The 22,814-nt window shown below is 40.2% G+C and overlaps 1 protein-coding gene across 4 annotated transcripts in view; it reads right to left on the bottom strand.

Annotated features, from left to right (window-relative positions):
• The window catches only part of PTPN22 (protein tyrosine phosphatase, non-receptor type 22), a 69,112-nt gene extending 48,518 nt beyond the window's left edge, over positions 1-20,594 (bottom strand). For 2 of the 4 annotated variants that reach the window (XM_027860390.1, XM_027860391.1), the window contains exons 1-2: positions 20,382-20,594; positions 187-295 (exon numbers count right to left, since the gene is read on the bottom strand). In XM_027860390.1, coding sequence (XP_027716191.1) covers positions 187-295; positions 20,382-20,468 — 196 coding nt within the window. In that variant the 5' untranslated portion in view covers positions 20,469-20,594. Of the gene's footprint in view, positions 1-186; positions 296-3,172; positions 3,258-6,712; positions 6,842-20,381 lie in introns of those variants that run through there. The other 2 variants (XM_027860393.1, XM_027860392.1) reach the window with 2 other exon arrangements.
• Between the last annotated feature and the right edge of the window lie 2,220 nt (positions 20,595-22,814).

Genomic DNA, 22,814 nt, shown 5'->3' with positions numbered 1-22,814 from the left:
CTGAAGGAATAGCTTGTTATCCTCAGGTATACATGTTAAAAGCCAAAAGTCATAGTTGTGTTCCAAGATTAGAGACAGTAGTGGATAGAAGATGTAGGAAAGGGCATGGGAAAGGCAGTAAGTCAGTGAGTAAATTTAGGAGGACAAACAAATTTGTAAAGAGAAGTAAAAATATCCTAGACTTACAAGGCAAGATGTCCTTATATCTGTTTTTCTTGATATTTTCTGGCCTCTCAGCCACAGTTGTAGGGTATGTTTTATCCATCTTATACTTGGTCGATTGCCTTTTCAGCTTCTGTAGTGAAATAATGAAGAGAAGAGAAAATAAATGGAGAGCAAAGAGCTTCATGACTATCCCTAGAGAGGCTCCCTTTTCACTCTGTAGCTGCCTGTATTCTAGACAGCTCCACAGCTCATCTGTGGGAAAAGAAATGTGTCAGGTCTGGTGTTTAAAGAATGGAAACATCACACTTGCTACAGCTGAGCCATCAACACCTGTAAGTCAGCGGTGAGGCTGTGGTGAATACTTGAAGGCCTAAGCATATTCAGAAAATAAAATTCCTCTCAAGACAGTGTATCTAGGGGAAGGGAGGGGAGGGATAGAGAGAGAGAGACAGAATAATATTTTTCTTGTAGAGATCACTCTTTTTCAGCTAGAAGATAAAACACAAACTAAATACAGCCTCCCTGTGTTTCCTGCCAAAAAGTGCTGTAAGTAGAATGTGAGCACCTTAAAGTCATTGACAGTTTTCTGGTTTGACCTTGTATATCTAGCACCTAGTGCACTACTGGGGTAGAAACATTTTCTTAGCCCCTATCACATGGACTGAGCTATCTTTTCCTAGGACTCTAAGCCATGTAGGCTAGGCTGGTATTTCCTTAAAAGGGATTGAAACTCTCCTCATCTTAATTGGTCCCAAAGACTGAGGCTCCATCCATTTACCAGGCTCCCAGTCACCTAAGGTAGAAGAAAGACTGGCCCAGGAGCAGTCAGGGCTTCTCATATTTGTCAGATATCCTGTTTCCTTGAAAGTCACCACACCCTGCTGACCAGACACTTTTCTGTGTGGAGATGAGTGGGGCTGAGTCTCCCTGTATTCATGCTGTATCCTTGCTGAGTGTTCTGTCCGTGCTATAGCTAAATAAACTTCCTCTTGTTAACTATTAGATGGTCTATGTTCGGTTCATTCCATTTTTGAATCTGAACTACCTGGTCTCCAAGTACCTTTAACATAGCAGAGGCTTAATAGATACACGGTGAACTAATGAATGGATATGCTTTGGGAAAAGTTACTTTTATCATTTTGGATCTAAACTATAAGCAAAGTCTGTTAGTGAAACAAGGAAGCTTAGGTGACTCAGTCCTAGAGCCCATCCCTTACAATGTAGCATCATAATCTATTGGAAATATTCAGGCAAGCGTTTGTAAAAATAGTTAAATGAGCTTTTACTAGAAAGCAAAGCATCCCCTTGGAACGATTTCCATTTACTAGTACTAGCCTGCCCTCCAAAATTACAGGTCAGAGGAAATGCCAGCAAATAACTTTGGCAACTCGTTAAGAAATGACCTTACCCAAATTTTTACTCATTTCGATGTCATGTATCATTCAAGAATCCCCATCAAGTCAAGACGTGACTTTCTTGACACCCCACTCAGTTTGAGAAGGAGAAAGATAATTGGAACTCAATAAATAATTATTGAACTAAATTAAAATATGAAGTGTTATCTAATGAGGTCTATTGGGCTGTACATTTTACAGTTCTCAATGATTTAACTCTCCGTCGGCCTCAAAGTTCATCCTTCTCTCAGCCTTTGCAACGTATTATCCTCAGCCTTCTCCTGTGCCTCTAACAGTTTCTTCTCAGTCTCTTTTTTCTCTTCAATTCTCCTGATTTTGCACATTTCCCAAAGTTTAGTCTTTAACCTTCTACTCTTCTCTCTATAGAGAGAAGCTAGTTGGTGCAATGGGCAGAATGCTGAGCCTGAAGTCAGGAAGATTGGAGGACAAATCTAGCCCCAGACACTCACTAGCTTTGTGACCCTAGGCAAGTCACTTAACCTTTGCCTGCCTCAGTTTCATCAGCTGTAAGATAGAGATAATAATAGCACTACCTCACAGGGTTGTTGTAAGGATCAGATGAGATACATGTAAAGGGCTTAGCTCAGAGCCTGGTCTGTAGTAGGTACTCTATAAGTGCTTACTCCCTTCCCTGTATATACTCTTTCTCTTAGAGATTTCATTTACTCTCTAGCATAGTAATTTCATTACCTCTACACAGAAAACTACCAAATCTGTACCTCTGGTCCTAACCTGTCTTCCAAGCTTTTACTGTGTATGTCCAAATAGCAATTACACATTCTCCCTTTGATATACTGGCATTACCTCAAACTCAACATGTTGAAAACCAAACTTCATCATCTTCCTATTTCCTCATGTTGGTTCACCCTCTTCAGTTTCCTATTTCGGTCCATTGTACTATCTTTTTCCTGGTAACTCAGGTTCAGAATCGTTCATATTTAACTCCTAGTCTTTCAACTCCCATATGAATTCAGCCTCCAAGGTCTTTGTCATGGCCCACATCTCAGTCCCTTCCTTTCCATTCTCACTGCCACTCTCCCAGCCCAAGCCCGTGCAGGTCAGAGCATTATACAATCATGGATTTAATTCTGGGATCACAGAATTTATTGTTGAAAGAGACCTCAGTGGCTGTCTAGTGCAAACTATACAAGAAAAGTAATCCTTGCTAGAACTTGCTTGACAAGTGGTCATCCAGTCTCTGTTGGAAGGCCTTCAATGAGGGAGAATCCACCACTCCCTCAAGGTAGCATATTCCATTTTGGGGCCGCTCTGATGGGGGCAGCTAGGTGGTACAGTGGATAGAGTGCTGGGCCTGGAGTCAGGAAGACTCATCTTCCTGAGTTCAAATCTAGCCTCCAGACATTTATTAGCTGTGTGTCCCTGGGCAAGTCACTTAACTCTGTTTGCCTCGGTTTCCTCATCTGTAAAATGAGCTGGAAAAGGAAACAATAAGCCACTCCATTATCTTTGCCAAAAAAAACCCAAATGGGATCATGAAGAGTTGGACACAAATGAAACACACCAGAATTGATGGTTACGAGCCTAACAGACGCTATCATGCCAAGCCTAAATTTGTCTCTGCAACCTCCTACCATTGTGCCTGGTTCTTTGAGGCAGCACGTACAGATCGGGCACTGAAACGCAGGGTCAGCAAGACCTGGGTTCAATTCCCTCTTCAGATACTCATTAGCTGGGTGATCCTGGGCAGTCACTTCATCTCGCTTAGCCTCAATTTTCCCATTTGCAAAATGAGATGAACTCGATGGCCTACAGAGTCCCTTCCAACTCTAAATCTGTGGTTCTCTGGACGCCTCTCAGTCCAAGCAGAGCAAATGTAGGCCATTTTCCACTTAAAGAAGTCATCGAATCCATCCCCCTAATTTGCCAAATGAAAGGATCATCCTGAACATGTTAAATGACTTGCTCTGTTAGCTCCAGTAGTCACTGGCAAGGTCAGGATTTAAAACCAAGTCCTGTGATTCCGAATCCAGAACTCTTTCTACTACACCATCCAGGTACCACTCACAAACATTAATGTCGTCAAAGACAAGAATTCTTCAATCAAGAGCTTTCAGAATCTCATGTTTGGTTTTTTGCTCTTTGTTTTCTTTCCTGAGGGGCATGAGGTCTAGAGAGCAGAGAAAGGGAAACATGTCAGTGGCTTGTGTTAACAAAGGACTCAAGGAAATAATTATTTGTTCCGCACTTACTATACGCTAAGCACTTTACAGCTATTACACAGCAACCCGAGGAGTAGATGCTATAATTATCCCCATTTTACAGTTGAGGAACCTGATGTTAAGTGACTTGCCTAGGGTGGCACAGCTCGTAAGTGTCTGAGGTCAAAGTTAAACTCAGGTCTTCTTGATTCTTGGCCCAGTGCTCTGTCCACCATTTTCAAAATCTCCAAAATACACCAGGGTTTTTGCCTTTGCACCCCCCTCTTATGTCTCAGCAGCTCTGATTTTTGATGGCTTAGGCGAGATTTTTTTTTTCCAGAAAAAAGTAGTGTCAGGTTTAGAGTTTTTTCACGATTTTTTCAAGATTACTGTAAAAATTCAGCCGCGCTGTGAGGGAAGGAGTCTATCCCAATGTGGGGAAGGTAGCCACTGAGGTCAGTCTGAAAGAAGCTAACAATATGGGTCTTGTTTGGTTCCCCTGGGTTAGTTTAATAGCCACCTGACTGTTCTTCCTACTCCTCGGCTAGTCCCTTTCCAATCCATTCTATACAACGATGCCAGATTAATCCTTCAGAACTCTACTTCCACTGTCTTATATGTATCTTTGCTTTAAGGAGAGCAGATTTCAAAGAGTTTAAAGAAAGGATACTCAACAGGATAATGAGACAGTCAGATGGTATAGTACATAGATTATTGGACTTAAAGCAGGAAGAGCTGAGTTCACATGCAACTTCAGAAGCTAACTAGCTATGTAATTCTGGTAAAACCACTTAACTTCTCAGCCTCAGTTTTTTCATCTGTAAAAAGGGGATAATAATAGCACCTACCCCACAGGGCTATTGTAAGGATATAAAGTGCTTTTCAAATCTTCTTATCTCATGGGCTAAATTCCATAGGTAGAGTCAACCCAGGAGGGATTGGAAGCTCAAAAGAAAGAAATTCTGAAGACAATAAGAGAAATAATTCCAATGACAAGGAAAAAGGGACTCCACAAAGAGACTAATGTGAAAATACAAGAAGCTTCTTAACAAACTCAGATTTTAGAAAGACCCCTGGGCTGACCAAGGAGATCAAAGACAAAAAGGAAGGTCTTATATATACTAAAATATTCATAGCATTATTGTTATGGAAGCAAAATGCTAGAAATAGAGTACTTTACCATTGATTAGGGAATAGCTAAAATGGATGGTGGTAAATAAAGGCAATAAAATTTCATTGCATCCTAAGAAATCGCAAATAGAAATTCAGAGAAACATGGAAAGATAGATGAATGGATGTAATAAAATAGGCAGAACCAGGAAAACAACATAGAACGACTATAGTGAAGTAGGCAGAAAGAACTACGAAACCAAACTGAACTGCTGAGGAGGGGTAATAACCAAAGCTTACCCCAGAGGGGAAATAAGAAAACAAGCCTTCCTCCTTCCACTGAAGAAGTGAACAACTAGGAGCTTCCAATCTGCTGCCCAATGTGTTCCACGAGTAGGAAGCAGAGATCACTAAAAGCCAACGTGGCTTCATCAAGAGCAGGTCATGTTTGACTACCCTCATTTGCCTTCTGACAGGGTAACTAGCCTGGCAGATCAGGAAAATGTGGTTGACCTATTATGCTTAGATTTCAGCAAAACATTTGACAGAGTCTTTCATGTTCTACTTGTGGATAAGATGGAGAGATACGGGGTGGATGATAGCATAGTTAAGTGGATTCAGTACTGGTGGACAGACTGGGCTTTAATTAGTCATTATTGGTTTGATGTCAACTTGAAAAGTTAGTCAGTCAATAAACATATATTAAGTGTCTGCTATGTGCCAGGCACTGTGCCCAAGGCTGTACTCTATAAGTTACAGAGAAGATGCCAGCTTTCATTGGAATATGGTGTTCCCTATACCAATAAAATCATAGGTCCAGTCCCTACCCCGGTCCTGTCCTCTGACTCCAGATCCACTGCTCAGTCTACATTACGCCAGTTTGATAGGTTCATAAGAGAGGTATAAAACGAAGCATCATGAGAATAAATCTGAGGCAGAGATTTCTTCTCAGGAAATCAAAGGCAGCATAGAGGAGAAGGTAGTGTTTGAACTGTTTTAAAAGGTCAGGTGATATGTCAACAGGTAAGCTGTATTGGAGAGCATTTTAGACATCTAGTATTTAAAACTTTTCACAACATGGCTCTCTCCTACTTTTTAGCTTTAGTATATATACATACATTATTCCCCTCCATACACTCTGCAGCATCACCAAACTGGTCATCTTGCATTCCTCACACATGACACTCTAACTCTAGTCTCTGTGCCTATGCACTGGCTGGTTCCCATGCCTGAAATGCCCTCCCTCATCATCTCTATCTGTTGGAATCTTTGGTTTACTTCAGGTCTTAACTAAAGGACCATCTTCTGAAGGAGGACTTTCTTGGTTCCCCTGGGTGCTAGTGTTCCTGTCCTACCATCTACCTTCTCCCAAGGTTACCTTAAATCTATTTTGTATGTGTTTTGCATATATGGCTAGTTCCTGATTAGGGCATATGGTGAAGCCCCTGAAGTGGTCACATTATTTGCATTTATCCATATATTTCCACTGGGCTAGAACCAATTATCACAGTTTACATAATTATGACTCTGAATAGTGTGAATTGAAATACTTGCAACTACTTCACAGGATTCATTATTTGCTCTAAATGGGACCTAACTCTACGTCTATATGTTCATGTCATCCCCACTGTAAGAACACAAACTCTTTGAGGGAAGGAACTGTTTTAGTTTTGTTTTTGTATCCCCAGAACCTAATACCTGGCACATGATAGATATTTAATAAATGCTTGTTGGTTGACTGATTAGTCGATCAAAGGGAAAAACATGAGCAAATGTCAACAGGTTGTAAAATGAGGTACATATTTAGGGAACAGCAGGTAGTTCAGGTTAAAGGAACAGTGAAGGAGGTAGTAAAAGACAAACCTGGAAAGGTAGGCTGGAACCAGATCATAGAAGACCAGAAATGTCAATCTTAGGAGTTTAGCCTTGATTCAGTAAACAGTTGGTAGTCATTGAAGGTGTTCAGGAAGATGAGAGATTCATCCTTGTGCACTAAAAAGATTAATATGGCAAGTTTGTGAAGGATGAATCGGAAAGATCCTGGAAGAAGAGAACTAGTTAAGTGGCTGTTACACTAGACTAGGCAAGATATTATGAATGCCTGAATTGGAGTGGTGGCTTAGAGGATGGGAAGGAGAGAATAAATGTAAGTGATATTAAAGAGGTAAAATCAAAAGGATTTCTCAACAGATTGAAGTAGGAGTAGGAGAATGATTCAAAAATGACTCCAAAGTTTCAACCCTATGTGACTAGGAGGATGGCAATTCCATTGACAGAAATAAGAAAGTTTGAAGAAGAAGCAAGTTTTGATGGAGAGATTTCAGTTTTGAGTTTGAGATACTAATGGGAAATCTTGATAGAGGTTTTGAAGAGACATTGCAATGGTAATGCAGATCTCAAGCCCTGGAGAAGTGAAGGCTAAAGATTCAGATTTGGATATAGGCTGCATAAAGATAATAATTGAAGCCACAAGGGTTGATGATTACGGAAGATAAGATCTGTAGAGAAAGAGGTTGAGTACAGGGCCTTGGGCAATACCAGATCTGGGGAGTGAGAGAAGGAAGAGAAGCTGCAAATGATACAAGGAAGGCCGAACAATCGAGGGAGCACAGTGTCACAGTAGCCAAAGGAAGAAAGGGTGTCAAGGAGGAAGGGGGTGGTTAGCAATGCTGAAGGCTAAAAAAAAGATGAAAAGGATGAGGTCTAAAGAGGTCATTTGGTAGAGAGGACAGTGTTGAGAACGGAAACCAGATTGTACAGTGTGGAGAAAAAAGCTAGAGAGTAAGTAGAAGCAATGACTATAGATAACTTTTTCTAAGTTAGGCAGGAAAGGGAAGGAGAGTTAGAACAAGAGTTACAACAAATGCCAACATCAAGGGAAAACTTCTTTAGGGTTGAGGCATTCTAAGCATATTTGTAAGCTATGGAAAAGGAACAGAAAGGGAAAGATTGAAAATGCAAGAGAGAAGGGCTAATGGCTGAGGCAGGGTCCTGAGAGAGCTGAGAGGGGCACAGGGAATTTGATAAGGACACTCATCATATTCTCTGAGAGAGGAGGGAAAGAAAAACAGATGAGCAAAGACATAATGAAAATGTGAAGTGTTAAAGATGGAAGTTGAAGAAATAAGACCCTGGGCAACTAAGTGATACAGTGAATATTGTGTTGTACCTGGAGTCAGGAAGACAGTTCAAATACCAATTATCTGTGTGACTTTCATTTGCAAAACTGGGGTAATAATAGGGCCTACCTCTCAGGGTTCTTATGAGGATCAAATGAGATAACATATAGAAGTATTCTGTAAGTCTTAAAGTACTATATAAATGTTAGTTATTTTTGTTGTTGTTACGAATTACTCAGTTAAGTAGGAAGTGTCACCATTCAATGAAGTTGGGGGAGGTGCAAATGGAGTTGGGAATTTGAAGAGCTGAAAGTTTATTACAGTTGCTATGGGTTCTATCATGAGTTGATAAGAGATGAATAAAAGTATTGCTACACAGCAGTGAGGGCCCACATGAGATTAAGTGCCATAAATTTATAGAGCATTTCATGAGTTTTTCTAGTAGTGCCCAGAAACAGGAATGCAGAAAGTAGATGATTAGAGTTCCCCAGGTTGGAAATTACCAGATGAAAATAGTAATATGCCAAAGGGACTACAACTGGTATGGTTGGAATGCACTGTTGAAGTAAATGACCATAGGTGGGGTCCAGACTGGATAGAGAGGCAAATTAGATCAGAATGGGCCTTGATGGAGTAATAGAATAGGGAGGAGTCAGAGAACTAGGGGGCGGGATTAGGGAAAACAAGATCAATAGGAATGAGAGAGTGGAAAGAGGTAGAAGGACAGCAGGTTGTGGTTAAAGAGTAGAATTTCAGTTCAAGACTATGGAAATGTGGTGATTTTAGGTATGGCTGCCCTTAGTGGTAGTTGAGGTTAAGTAGTAATGGCAGTCACTACAGTTGAGGAAGGTCACTGGACTTCTTCGTTTGAAGAAAAAACCGTTCTGTATCATGTAATCTAGAATCTCATTTTAAGAACCAATAATTTGCATGTTGTTCTGATTCTGTTTCTTTTCTACAACTGAGTCAAGGTACACTAAAGAGTATATCAAGTGTGAATCTTGCCACAGACTGAGTTTCCTGAATATGTGCCTACTGAACAGGGAAGACTTCCAGATAGACTATAAGATGCAGATGATGTAGGGGAAAGATTCCTGGACTTGAATTCTGGAAACTTGGGTTCTAGTCCTGACTGTCAATTACTAGCTGTATGATCTTTGCTAAACTATAGCTTAATAGGATTTAGAATGTTATCGGCAATATCCAAGGCCACAGATTCCCCATCCCTGATGCAACCCTTTCACTTTACGTGTAACAGCACCACCCCCTGCTACTCTAAGACTCTTCACAGCATTTCTACATACAAATAAGAAAATTGAAGACTAGAAAAGTTAAATTATTTGCCGAAGGCCATGCAGTTAGTAAGTAGCAAAGCTAAGATCCAAATGCTTCTTTGCATTTATGATGTTGCCTCACATCTTTTAACCAATCTGAGCCTCAAATAACCTAACCATACAGAGTCGTACAAGTGTTAATGGGGGCTCCCCCCCCACAAGATGATGCTGAAGGCAAAGAAGGAAATGGTTATTTTCCATCCTCCCAGCCAAAGATAGAAATCAAGTCAAAGGCCTTAAAAGTCAAAAGGGCAATGCTGAAGGGTGGACACAGCCACAAAGAGAAGAAAATACAAATGCCAACCCCCCAACTCCTAGACACCCAAGACACTCAGGCTTCTGAAAGTTTTCCATTATGTATGTACCGAAAAAAAAAAAACAAATAAAAGGTGCTGTTATCATTTTAAGAGAGAGCTGATAGAATTGAAGGTCCACAGCCAAGGCTTTCTACTTCTGGCTCAGCATCTGATCTGCTCAACTGCCATATCAGCTGCCCAGTCCCCCCAGTATCCCCTTCTTCCTTCTCTCCCTCCTTCTCCATGCCCTTCTGGCTCCTCATTGTATTTTGTCTTCTCTTATTAGAATGTAAACACCTCAAGAATTGGAAATATTTTGCTTTCTTATTTTTATATCACCAGCCCTTAGCACAATGCCTGGCCTGTAGTATGAGCTTAATAAACGTTCGTTCTATCTGTCTGTCTGTCTATCTATCTATCTATCTATTTAGGACTGAATACTAATAATAAATGTGCCTAGCTTTAGGTTGGACTAGCATTTTTAGGCTACACAGAAACCTGCCACAGGCCCCTGCACAGCCTGGCTTTAGACACTTATACTTACGGTAACTATACTACCTAGCCATTCAGTGAACTCGATAGTCCCTTGAATTGGCATAGATGCTTATAACATGCACTTTCTTGGTTTTTAAACATGATGAGGTATAGAAATGGATGCCACCAGAAAGGCAGATGAGTGCCTAACATATCCTAGAAGCTAATTAGTCAGAATTCTATACTCCAGCCCCAGATTCTCATGGAAACCTCAAGCTCATGTTTCCAACTGCTTAGAACACATTTCCATTTAAATGTCTTTAACTCAATTTTGACACATCTAGAATTAAACTCACTTTTTTGCCCAAATTCACCCCTGATCCAAATAACCATGTTTGCATTACCCTCCCTCTTTCCCAACCCCTACTTGAAAATCAGGAGTCAGCTTTGAACTTTGCTTCCTCCTAACTGCCTTTACTCCAGGTCCATCAATCCTTAAATCCTTAAAAACCTGACCTGTTCCCCTTCTCCCCATTTCCCTTGTCATCACCCTAGTCCTGGTCCTTATCATTTATCACTTAATTGGCACGTGATCCTTTCCACTGGTCTTCTTACCTCTGATCACTCCCCTTCTCAAAACGTGCTACACACCGCTATTGGATTAATTTTTCTAAAGCCTTCTTTGCATCACATCACTCTTCTAATAAAAAACCTAAGGTGAAATGGAGGGATATCCCTTGCTCGTGGTTAGGTGGAGCAAATATAGTAAAAATACTAATACTTCCCAACATAATTTACAGATTTACTGCAATACTAATCAAAATACCAATAAGCTACTTCACAGACAATAGATAACATCATATCAAAATACATATGGGAAAGCAGAAAAAGAATTGTCATATTAGATATAAAAATGTACAATAAAGCAATAATTATTTTTACTTCCATCTGGTACTGGAGAAATAGAGAAAATAGATGAATGAAACAGATGAGAGACTCTCAAAACTGAAACCTATGTATGGAAGATATTAGTATTCGATAAATTCATATCTAAAAAACACTGAAGAATAGCATCATAATTGAATAAAAACTGTGGGGAGATTGTTGAAAAAATGAGTTTAATCCATATCTCACACTATATAATTCATTAAACTCTAGATCAGTTACATAAATTTTTAAAAAAATAATTTTAAAACTTGAAAAAGAATGATGAGCTGTCTCAGTTATGGAGAGTCGTCAGGCAACAAGCATTTATTAAGCACTTACTATGTGCTAGGTTCTATGCTAAGTGCTAAGGATACAGGTAAAGCAGAAAATACCATCCTTGCTCTCAAGGTCTTTATATTCTAGACAGTATAATAGCTTAGGTGCATACCAAATACATACAGACTAGGTGGGAGGTAATTTCAGAGGGAAGGCCTGGAGGAGAAGAGAAAAAGGGACCTTGAAAGGGCTCCACCAAGAAGTGGAATTTGAGCTGAATCTTGAAGAAAGCCAAGGAACCTAAGAGGCAGCAATAAAGGAGGGAGAGCCTTCCAAAAATGGAGGACAGCCAGGCCAAAAGCATGGAGTCCAGAAATAGAATGTTATGTATGAAGAACATTGTTCTGAAACAAATGTAAGAAATTATTAGAGGCAAAATTCATGGGTTTGATTGATTTTTCACAACAAAAAGCACTTAGGTTTTTTTAAATGTGGAAAATCCCGCTAACAACAAAGACCATCATCTGCTTAGAAACTTGTGGGGGCACTGAGGGGTCAAGAAATATACCCAATGTCAGTGATATCTGGAGAACAAAATTAAGGGGTGAGAGAAGATTATACTAGGAGAAAGAGAAAGGGAGAGGTAAAATGGGGTCAATTATCTCACATGAAACAAACAAGAAAAGGCATTTACAGTGGAGGGGAAAAGGGGGAAGGTGAGAGGGAATGAGTGAATCTTATTCTCATCAGATTTGGCTTAAGGAGGGAATAACATATACACTTAATTGGGTATGGAAATCTGTCTTACCCTACAGGAAAATGGGGGGGGAAGGGACAAGAAAGTGGAGGATGATAGAGGGGAGGGCAGATTGGGGGAGGGGGTAATCAGAAGCAAAGAGGGACAGGGTCAAAAAAAAGAATAGAATAAATAGGGGGTGGGGTAGGATTAAGGGAAATGTAGTTAGTTTTTCACAACATGCCTACTATGGAAGTGTTTTGCATGACTAAACATGTATAACCTGTATTGAGTTGCTTGCCTTTTCAATGAGGGTGGGTGGGGAGGGAGGAAGGGAGAAAATTTGGAACACAAAGTTTTAAAAACACATGTTAAAAAAAATTGTTTTCACATGCAACTGGGAAATAAGAAATACAGGAAATGGGGTATAGAAATGTATCCTGCCCTACAGGAAAATAGAAGGGGAAGGGGATAAAAGAAGGCAGGGAGAGATAGAAGGGAGGGCAAATTAGGGGAAGGGGTATGTAGAATGCACGCCATCTTGGGGTGGGAGGAGGGACGAGATGGGGAGGAAATTTGGAACTCAGAATCTTGTGGAAGTGAATGTTGAAAACTAAAAATAAAAAAATATATATCCAATGTCACACAGCCAGTATGTGTCAGAGATAGGACTTCAATCTAGGTATTCCTGACTCTGAGGTTGCCTCTGTATTCTACAACACTGCATCTCAAAGAAATAAAATGATTTGCAATAAATGTATAAGATATTATTGAGCCTCTGAAATGAGATTCATAATCACTCAAAGAGGTCAGCCTAACAGTCCACACAAGAAAAGCCTGGTGGATAGTGGATAGTGGATAGCCTAGTGAAGAATGCCTTTACCATCAATGCCACAATTGGATACTCAGTCATTAGAACTGACTGGTCTTCCAATATATCTTGACAGACCCTGGTCTGAGAATTGAATAGGAATAAAATGGGCTGCTTTGTCTTTGGGAAATTGTGTCTTTCTTTAAGTGACTCCAAATTTCTCCTTGAAACAAAGGGCCATCTTTTTAACATCATTATATTTCTAATGCTGCTAAGTGGCTGTATGTCTGTGAGTCATGGAATACCATAACCTCCAAAGACTTAGTCATAAGTTACTGAAAGAACAATAGAAACATGCACGGTGAGTGTGAGAAGGCTGCCATCAGCTACCAAAGAAGAACAACACAGGATAAACCAGAATATCTTCAAAGAGATATATGACCAGAAAAGGAAGCAGGATGGTCATGTAGCAAGAGGGAGGTTTACCTAATGGATAGCATGCATGGTCCATTTTTATCCATGTAAAATCCATACTGTATCGGGTGGACACCTGTGAAGAACTTATGGGTGTATGTGAATAAATTGTACAATATGTGAAGGCTTGGATGGTTCAACTTCTGCACCATTGGAGGGAATACTCACATTAATAAAATCAAATGTTCATGAAAGAATCAAAGTATACTTATGGTTAGGTGGAGTAAATGGAGTAAAAATATAAAAATATGAAAACATTCCAAATTAATCTACAGATTTACTGTGGTATTAATCAAAATACCAATAAGCTACTTTGTAGACAATTAGATAACACATCAAAATATGCACTGAAAAGTAGAAAGGGATTTGTCTTACTGAATTTCAGATTGTACAATAAAGCCAGGCTGTTATCTGGGAACCAGATAACTAGAGATCAACTAGAGATAACAGATTTGGGAACTGAACTCTAGTTATCATCTATCCTACATGTTATCCAATGGAGAAATGAATGAACTGTTTCTGAAAGGAAATATTAATTGTTCCATTTGGGGAGATCTTCAAATTCTCCTATAATTAGAAAAATGTAAATCTAGACAATCTTAACAGTCACTAAATGTTTTTAAATGACAAAAAAAGTGATGAAAATCAATGTCAGCAGGGCTGCTGAGAAATAGTTTCATTGTGTAGGACTTTCAACTAGTGCTAACTCTTTAGAAAGTAATCTGATAGCAAAATAAAAGTTACAAAATTGTTTGTACCTTTTGTCCCAAGGACCCAGTTGTGAGGCTTTTATCTTAAATATATCATGCAAAGAAAAAAAAAAAAGACCTAGCTATTTATAGCTTCTTTATTTGTAGCAGCACGGAGCTGGAAACAATTTAGATGTCTGATGCTTGGGGAATGACTGAATAAGCCATGACATATTAAAGGACTGGCATATTATAGTTTAAGTGCAGAAATGGTAATTTGTGAAGAATACAGACAAATATGCACTAACGTGAAATGATAAGAAAAAACCCCACAAGATTAATGAACTCAGAATAGCATCTATACATATGTATTCAATACAACTACACTTTTAAAAGAAAGCTTCTTCAAATGGATTTGCCAGACATAGCACAATCAACTTCTGTACATTTTTTTGGTAGCTTGCATTTTAAATTCTCTGATTCCATTTTTAAATGCATGCTTTATGATGTACACTGAAGTGGTTACTTTTGGGATCAGTTTTATTTAACCATTTTTCTTTGTTAAAAGGGAGAGTATAATACAAAAAAAGGCTTAAAAAGGCATTGATTTCAAATAAAATAAATGGTATATCTAACGTGCTCCTGGTTTAATGAATATTCTTTATTTTGTATGATTATTTGATGCTTTTCACTGATGGTTATTAGGTTGCTTTGCTATTTTTTATTCCAATTTATTTTTTAAAAATTTTCTTCAGACACATCAATCAATAATCAATCAAGAAACATTTATTAAGTGTCTACTACATTACATGCCAAGCACTGTGTGATTTCATTGGCATAGGAAACACCTATATAGGAAATTCCATTTACCATTGCAGGTCCCATGGCTCTGCAATTTATAGCTTGAGAGAGTTATCTGGAGAGCACCAGAGGTTACATGATTTGGCCAGGACCATAGAGTAAATGTGTACCATAGGTGGGATCTGACCCTAGGTCTTCTGATTTCAAGGCCAGCTTCCTATCTCTTAAGAGATAAGACAATGATAGCGAACTCACATTCACTTTAAGGTTTGCACGTGCTTTCCTCACAGTAATTCTGTGAGGTAGCTGGTACTGAGATGTGCTAGAGCCATGTCCTGCAGCTGCTGAGATGATTGCTATTTTTTCATTTAATTTTTATTTTATTTTTTTCTCAATTACGTGTAAACAAAAAAGTTTAACGTTTGTTTTTTAAAATTTTGAGCTCTAAATTCTCTCCCACCTCTGTCTCCTCCCCACTTCCTTGAGAAGGCAAGCAATTTGATATAGATTATACATATGCAGTCATGCAAAATTTTCCATATTACCCATGTTATTTTGTTATTTAAAAAAAATAATAATGCCCACTTCCTACCCACTAGATCAAGTCCAAACAGTCTAACATTTAGCCCTAATCTCTATTTCCACACACAAACCTGCTCCAATCAGAGCAGTCTCCTCATTATTCTGCTCAGGTGCCATGCACAGATCTATCTGGAAACCTGTGTTCATATTGTTCCTTTCCATATGATGCCCACCCAGTTTTTTAGTTTCTACTCAATCTTTCTGCTCTGTGAAATTTTCCTGGAAGACTTTATCCCGCATTAATGCCTCTCTTCTTTAACAACTATTATATTTATTGTCCATACTACACAATTACCACTTAATTATATGCCATTTTATTTCCTAATTATCCCCATCATTTAACACTACATGACAAACTATATTGTTCTCTAATTATTTCACCCATACATATATATATACATATGTGTATATATATATGTATATGTATATATGTATACATGTTGAGAAGCAGGGTGGTGTTGTAGAAAGATTAATGGTCCTGGATCTCAGCTATTTATACTTGAGTGACCTTGGCAAGTCACTCACCCTCTCTCAGTCTAAGTTTTCTATTTTATAAAATGAGGAAGGGTGTTAGACTAGTTGGTCCCTTTCAGATCTAAATCGTTTGGTCTTGTCTTCTCAACGACATTGCAGGTTGCCTGTGGGCAAGGATAAAGCTTTTGCTTTTGTATTCTGCATCTTCTCCCCCTCCCCCTCAACTAGAACTTAGCATAGTGTTAGCCATATGTGCTCCATCAGTATTTATTGGCTGATTGAACCTGTTTCAAGGAGGAGTAGACAGCTGTCGCTGTAACGGTATGGGATGATGGGATCTTGCGTTGTCATGTGATTTGCTTGGTGCTCCCTAGCTATCATTCCCTCACCTTCCACAATTGCGGGTAGGCCCAAATGTCCTGTGGTGCTTAAAAAGGTTCAAGAGACATAATTTCTGGGTAATTTAATCATTTTATTAATAATGCCCGCATTTCAATAAAAGGATGATCATTTGGCCGTCTCTCTCATAATCATGGCTGCTAGCTTATGGCTTACATGTCTATTGGAAGAGAAGTGTTCCTGACATTGGCAATCAACTCTGATGAGTTAATAATTAATGAGAGAATGAATATTATAATGAGGAGCTGAACCTATTTAAATGAACTTTGATTATGCCATTTACTTCAAAGTTACCCCCAGCAATCTAATCAAAGAATTTATCCCCACCCAAACCTGAGTAGAGCACAGTGGCTTCCCTATCTAGATGAGGTCTGGATAGAGGAGAAGGTTAGCTCAACCTTCAAAGACTAAGGTCCTGAAATGAAGGATAAAAGAAAAAGGGGGAAATCTGAATCTCCCCAAATCATTGGTTATTAATAATTTCAGTCCTATTCTGCCGGTTTGTCAATGCTGCCTTAATGGGGGAATATGGAGCAGTACCCAAAGATACCAAGTACTAAAGACCAGTGATACAGAAAAGGGGAGAAAAAACGAGTAAAGTATTAAGCTTTAAAAGAAAAAAAAAAAAAGTAAAACGACTCGAAGCCCAAATCAGTAATGCTCAGAGTGGGGTCCTTGCATTGTATGCAACCTTCAGAACTTTAATATGAGAACATTATATCATGGTAGCCTCTACAGGAGCTGTGGATGTGGATTCTTAGAGCAAATGTGATCATGGAGTCATTGAATGGTTAAGTGTTGACAAGAAAAACAGAATAATCAATTGTTTATCCAATTCAGCAAGCTTTTTTTAAAGTGCCTACTATGTGCTATGCCCTGTGCTAGATGCTAAGGATATAAAGACACACACACACACACACACACACACACACAATAGTCCCAGTTTTCAATGAGCTTACATTCTACTAAGGTGGGGTAGAGAAGGAAAGATGTTGGCTACTCTTGCTGTCTTTCCATTGACTCTCTCCCTATAATATCAAAAGGCAAGTCAAAGAATCAGGAGTGGAAGGACTAAAAGATGTTTCCACAGGGAAATTGTTGATGGTGGCAGGCATGAAGAGAGGAAGACATTGGCAAATATTATAATGCCAGATAGAATGTGATCAGGCCCATAGGAACACCGAACAAACGCTCCTGGAATTCAGAGGGGTAGTCTACCTCACTTCCACTCTTCCCCTACCCCACTCTTCTTCCTTTCTTTTTATCTCTTCCCCTCACTCTCTCCAAATCTTTTTCTTCCTGTTTCTATCTACATTTCTTGCCCTCTTTGTCCCTTTCTCTAGATCTGTTCTTTTGTTTCTTTAGATATATTTCTTTCTTTCTTTGACCCAAGTAGACCGAGTAGAGGAGAAGCTGATTTTGTTCCCCAAGTTCCTGTTATATCGATTTAGTATTCATCTCTGGAAATGCTGAGAAAGCTTTTTACAGCCAAATGTGCTAGTCTTCACCTGAGTTTCTCAACTGGTTCAAGGAGAAAATAGTAAAGGTGGTCACTGTACATTAGGATGCAACCCAAGCTTTGTGGATAGAATCTTACTCACTAGAATGTGAAAGCCCTGGGCTGAGTTTTCATTCTAATGCAAACGCTAGCCTTGAACAGAAATGACACAGTTGAATCCTGTTATTTTTCTGCCCTGGAATAAGGTGAGGAAGCTACCTCCAGGTTCTTCTTAAAGGGGGCAGTTCCAGGAAATGGGAGGCATAGGATTTGTCTTTAATGCTGTAGGACTGGCCGCCGGAGCCATTTGATGTGCTCTGAGACTTTCTGTTACGTGACAGCTTCTGAAAGATATCGCATGGGGTATGCAGATCTAATAGGCTACATGTCCCTTAGTCTTCATTCCTCTTTTCTGGGCCACTCCAACTGTATCCCATCTCCTACTCTTGATATCTCTCCATTGACCCTCTCTCCCTGTAATATAATAGGGCAAGTCAAGGAATCAAGAGTGGAAAGGAACAAAAGGTGTTTCCTTAGGGCAGGGGTGGGAAACCTGTACCCTTGAAGCCACATCTGGCCCTCTAGATCCTCAAGTGCGGCCCTTCAAGGGCCACAGGTTCCCCCACCCCAGCCTTAGAGGAATTACTGATGGTGGTAGGCATGAACAGGTGAGAAAGGTAGTCCCTAGGACACCTTGCCCTGACAAATAATACTCAGGCGCAAAAGCTTGAGAATCATTGTTCTATACCTGACTCAACTGACCACTAAGACATCTGACCCTAGACACTCTCTATGATATAATGAAGGCTGCATTTGGAATGACTTGAGCAGTCAGCCCCACTTGGTACTGCAGCAAGGGCTGTGTAGAGACAGTACCAAGCGTGGACTATGCCACAGATTAAGTCCCCTGATGTCCTCGGTGCTGCTGTTAGCTGAAGTGAGATTCAATAATGGCTACAGGTGAAGAGTATGTATGTGTACACACATGTGCACATGTGTATACATGTGCATGTGGGGGGGGTGAGTGTGTGCCTGCACATGCATGTGCATGGGTGTGTATGGGTATGATTTTGTATGTGTGTGTGTGCATGTGCGTGTGTGTGTGTGTGTGTGTGTGTGTGTGTGTATGGGTGTTTGGGAGCTAGAGGATATGGTTAATAAAAACAATCCTACAACCAGTTCAAGAATTTCTAGGGAGAACCCTAGCTGGTATTCAAGCAATTATCAAGTGCTTACTGTGTGCCAAGCCCTGTACTAAAGTGAAGTTATAAAGAAAGGCATATGACAGGAGTGCTGAACTTCACAACTATCAGATCAGTCACCCTTAAGAAAATAAATGCCACCGAGAAGGGCAGAATGTGCCCCTGTGGAAAGGACATCACTTCTTAGAAATGATCCACTTTCCCCCTTGGCACCTCTACACTATCCCCCACTCCCCATGCCCACCACCTTCAGATGGTACAGCCCAGGATAAGGTTGGCTGCTCTGTTTTTCCACTGGAGGAGATGAGTCAGTCAACAGTGGGGTTCCACTTAATCACCACCCAAAAACAAGGCCTTAAAACCAGGGGGTGGCATTGCCTCCAAGCTCAGTTTTTCCTTCGTGTCAGGGGGTTTATTCCTCTTAGGAGACACAGGGTGAGAAAGCACATGTCTAAAAGACACATGTTCCCGAACTTCCCCATTGCCTCCTTCCTCCAGCAGCTCCATCCCAAAGGAACCCACAAAGTCAGGTCATTTCCCTTAAAGCTACCACAGCATCTACAATTTTTACTGAGCTTGTAGGGTGGAATCGCTATCTCACAGACTGAGGAGCTAAGCCTAGAAGGTTTGGGCTTTTAAAGCAAAGCACCTATTCTCTCCCTCATCCCAGTACATGCCAAGCATCAAGTGAGTAGATAAAGGGCTCAGATACCAAGTCAACATTCACAGCTCTCACGGATGAGATGCCTCACAACTCTAGGTTAACATAACTGACTTGGTCCTGCTGTCCAACCTCAGTCTTTTCTCTGACACCCAAAGCCCTAACTGCCCCCAAGCAAAAGAAATCCAAGACGCTGACCTTTTAGGTCAGCACAAATGAATTTTCAACCATTTTAAAATAAAATGTCTATGTACATGGAAGAAAATGTTGCTATAGGTAATTTTTCTGATGTCCAGTAGCCATTGATGGCATTCCAAGAGCAAAGAAGTGGCCAAGTCATCAGTGTTGATACTTACAGGAATTAGTTCTGGCCCCTGACCCTGTAACATCAACTACCTCTGAGACTCAAAAGATGTAAGCCCCAGCTTAGTTCTCTGTCCAGAGAACTCTGTCTATCCAAGTCACTTTATTATTTACAAGACTGTAATGGTTGATTTCCTCTGTTTAGTCCAAAGAAACAGCAAGGAAAACTCAAGAAGCAAGAATCCTGGAGGAAATACCTAAAGAACATACAAGCAACCCAAAGGAGCTAAATTTTTAACTTGCTCTTTCTTGAGAGTCTACCTTCATTTAATGCCTGGACCCCACAGTTAGACTAGATGACCACTAAAGTCTCTTCCAGCTCTAAATCTGTGATCCCATAATTCTTAGACAGTTGAGCTATCTTGTGATTTGACCACGAGACCCCATGCACACAGAGGTGTCTACATTAGACTCACCAAAAACTCGCTAGCACGTTCCTCCCGAATGAGTTTCTTGTTTGTGGCCTCGTCCAGGTACTTCTGTAGGATTTCTCTTTGGTCCATGGTGCAAAGCAGGAGCACCCCAATCTGTCAGGGGGCTAGGAAAGGGCATGTCAAATGTGTGTCATGGTCGAGACACCACAGAGGAACCACTGCAAGAGCGGTGCCTGCTGAACACTGTGGTTTACTGACTTCATCACAAGCCCTAGAGGAAATTAGCGCGTAACAGCTTCTGTGGTCACACAACAAAGCCATCCCCTCCCACCCAGGCCCTAGCACCTCCCTTCCCAACAAGGGAACCTGGTTATATGATTAGAGTTTTTGACAAACAGGAGACTAACCAGAATACAACCTGTGGTCTGGCTTACCCCTCTGCTCCAGATGCCTTCACCACACCACCCTTTAAGCCAAGTATACCTTTGATCTTCCTATTTCCCAGGGAGAGGCTTAAACTGCATCTAGATATGAGTGCTGATCCTTCCCTTCATTGCCCCAAATTTAGAAAGCTCTTAATAAGCCTATTGTTTTCTCCCACCCTGAAATGAACTCTGAAAAAGTTCAATTTAGGCCTACGAATGTAGCTAGACACCATTAGAGTCGATCAAAGACCAGCAGCAAGGACAGTCCTACCATTTGCTTCCTGCCATTAGTGACTGGTATAAAATACCCCTCTGTCCTACAGACCTGAGTGGGCCTTTTTTTATTCAAAGTTCTCACTTACCATGCATAGCCTGAAGCACTGATGTCCTGGTCTCTCCTGTTTTAAGAAACTTATGTCTAAGGACCTTCTCTACCTCCCGCCATATTGAGGAAATGATGCCATACACTAAAGGAAGACTTGCTGGGCTCCAATCCGATGGCCTTTTCTGGTCTACTGGAGGGTCCTGGTCACAAAGATGGAGAGTGATGGTCTTGTCCCCTCATCCAGCCCAGCCCCCACATGCTAGATGGGTGAAATGGCCACCTGGAACACCTACCAATAAAATAGAAAAAACACAAACAAGCATTTCTTTTAAGTCAGCTCATTCAACAAATATTTATTAAGTGCCTGCTGTGTGCAGAGCCCCTGCTGGGGTTGGGGGTGTGGAGCCAGATACATAGTTTATATAAAACTGGATCCTCACCTCAAGGAGTTTTTAATTTAATTTTATTTTATTTCCAATTCCAAATTACCTCCCTTTCCTCTCTTCTTCCCTACTCATTAAGAAAAACAAAACCTATTACAAATATGAAAAGTTATGCAAAACAAACTTCCTCATTAGTCATGTCTAAAACAAAAAGAAAAAAGAAAGAGAAGAAAATGGGCTTCGGTTTGCCCTCTGAGTCCATCAGCTCTCTTATCTGGAGTTGAGCAGCATATTTTATCACAAGTCCTTTGGAATTGTTGTTGGTTGTTGTGTTATCAGTCACTAAGTCTTTCGGAGTTGATCGTCTTTACCATATTGCTGTTGCTGTATAAATGGTTCTTGTTCTGCTCACTTCACTTTGCATCAGTTCATACAAATCTTCCCAGGTGAAACATACCATTTTGCATGGCTATCCTGCAGAAGTGGCTTCCAGGTCAACTACAGCAAGCCAGGATTAAATTCCAGTAAATTCCTTAAATCTACCTCATTCACCTCGGTACATCACAGGAACAGAAGCATCTCAGTTTTGAATCCCTAGTCCACTGCAGACACTTCATAAAAATTCATAAAAGATCATGAACAGCTCTCAGGAAAGATTATGAATAAGCTTAGAAACTTCACATGGCAATAACTTCTGTTATTTTAGGTTTTGGTAACACCATCTATTTTGTAGTGCAGGCTCCAGCTCCCTTCAGAAAACCATCACTGTAGGTTTCTTAGGTCACTTTCAGCTACTGAGCTGCAGAAAGGAAGCCCTGTCCCCTGAGATGCACCTATAGGGAAAACATAATTTAAGAAAATACATCCACATAATTTAAAACTTCCCTTCTGAATGCACAATGCTAACCCCAATAAGATAAGATAAGAGGACCTGTCTAAATCTGTAGCACCAGTGTTGAAGCAGGAAAGGTTGGTACTTCTCAAATGAGCCCCATTGAATGATCAAGGGGGAAGTTATGCTGCACCAGGCCACACCACACTCCACAGTAATGCCCAGAAATCTCAAGAGAGAGAGAAAACAAAATATCCATGCTACATTTCTATATCTAGAGACAGAGAGTTTCCAAATGAAATTCCTTCTCTTCAGAATTGTAAGATACAGTTCCAAAAGATGATAATTTCTCTAAATTTAACCAAGAGAATACAGGAAGTTGGGCAGACAAGGAGAATGCTAATGCCATGTCACATTCATGAGGACCCTCAGCAGAGCTCAGCTTCTGTTAGAACCAGAGCTTTAATAAATAATCTAAGCAAACATACCTGGGGCAGGATGAAATGAAAG

This window comes from Vombatus ursinus, unplaced genomic scaffold (assembly GCF_900497805.2).
Source record: "Vombatus ursinus unplaced genomic scaffold, bare-nosed wombat genome assembly UNPS02014179.1, whole genome shotgun sequence".
Taxonomy (NCBI): domain Eukaryota; kingdom Metazoa; phylum Chordata; class Mammalia; order Diprotodontia; family Vombatidae; genus Vombatus; species Vombatus ursinus.
Note: the sequence above shows the minus strand (reverse complement) of the source record. Positions and strands in the feature narration are given on the sequence as shown.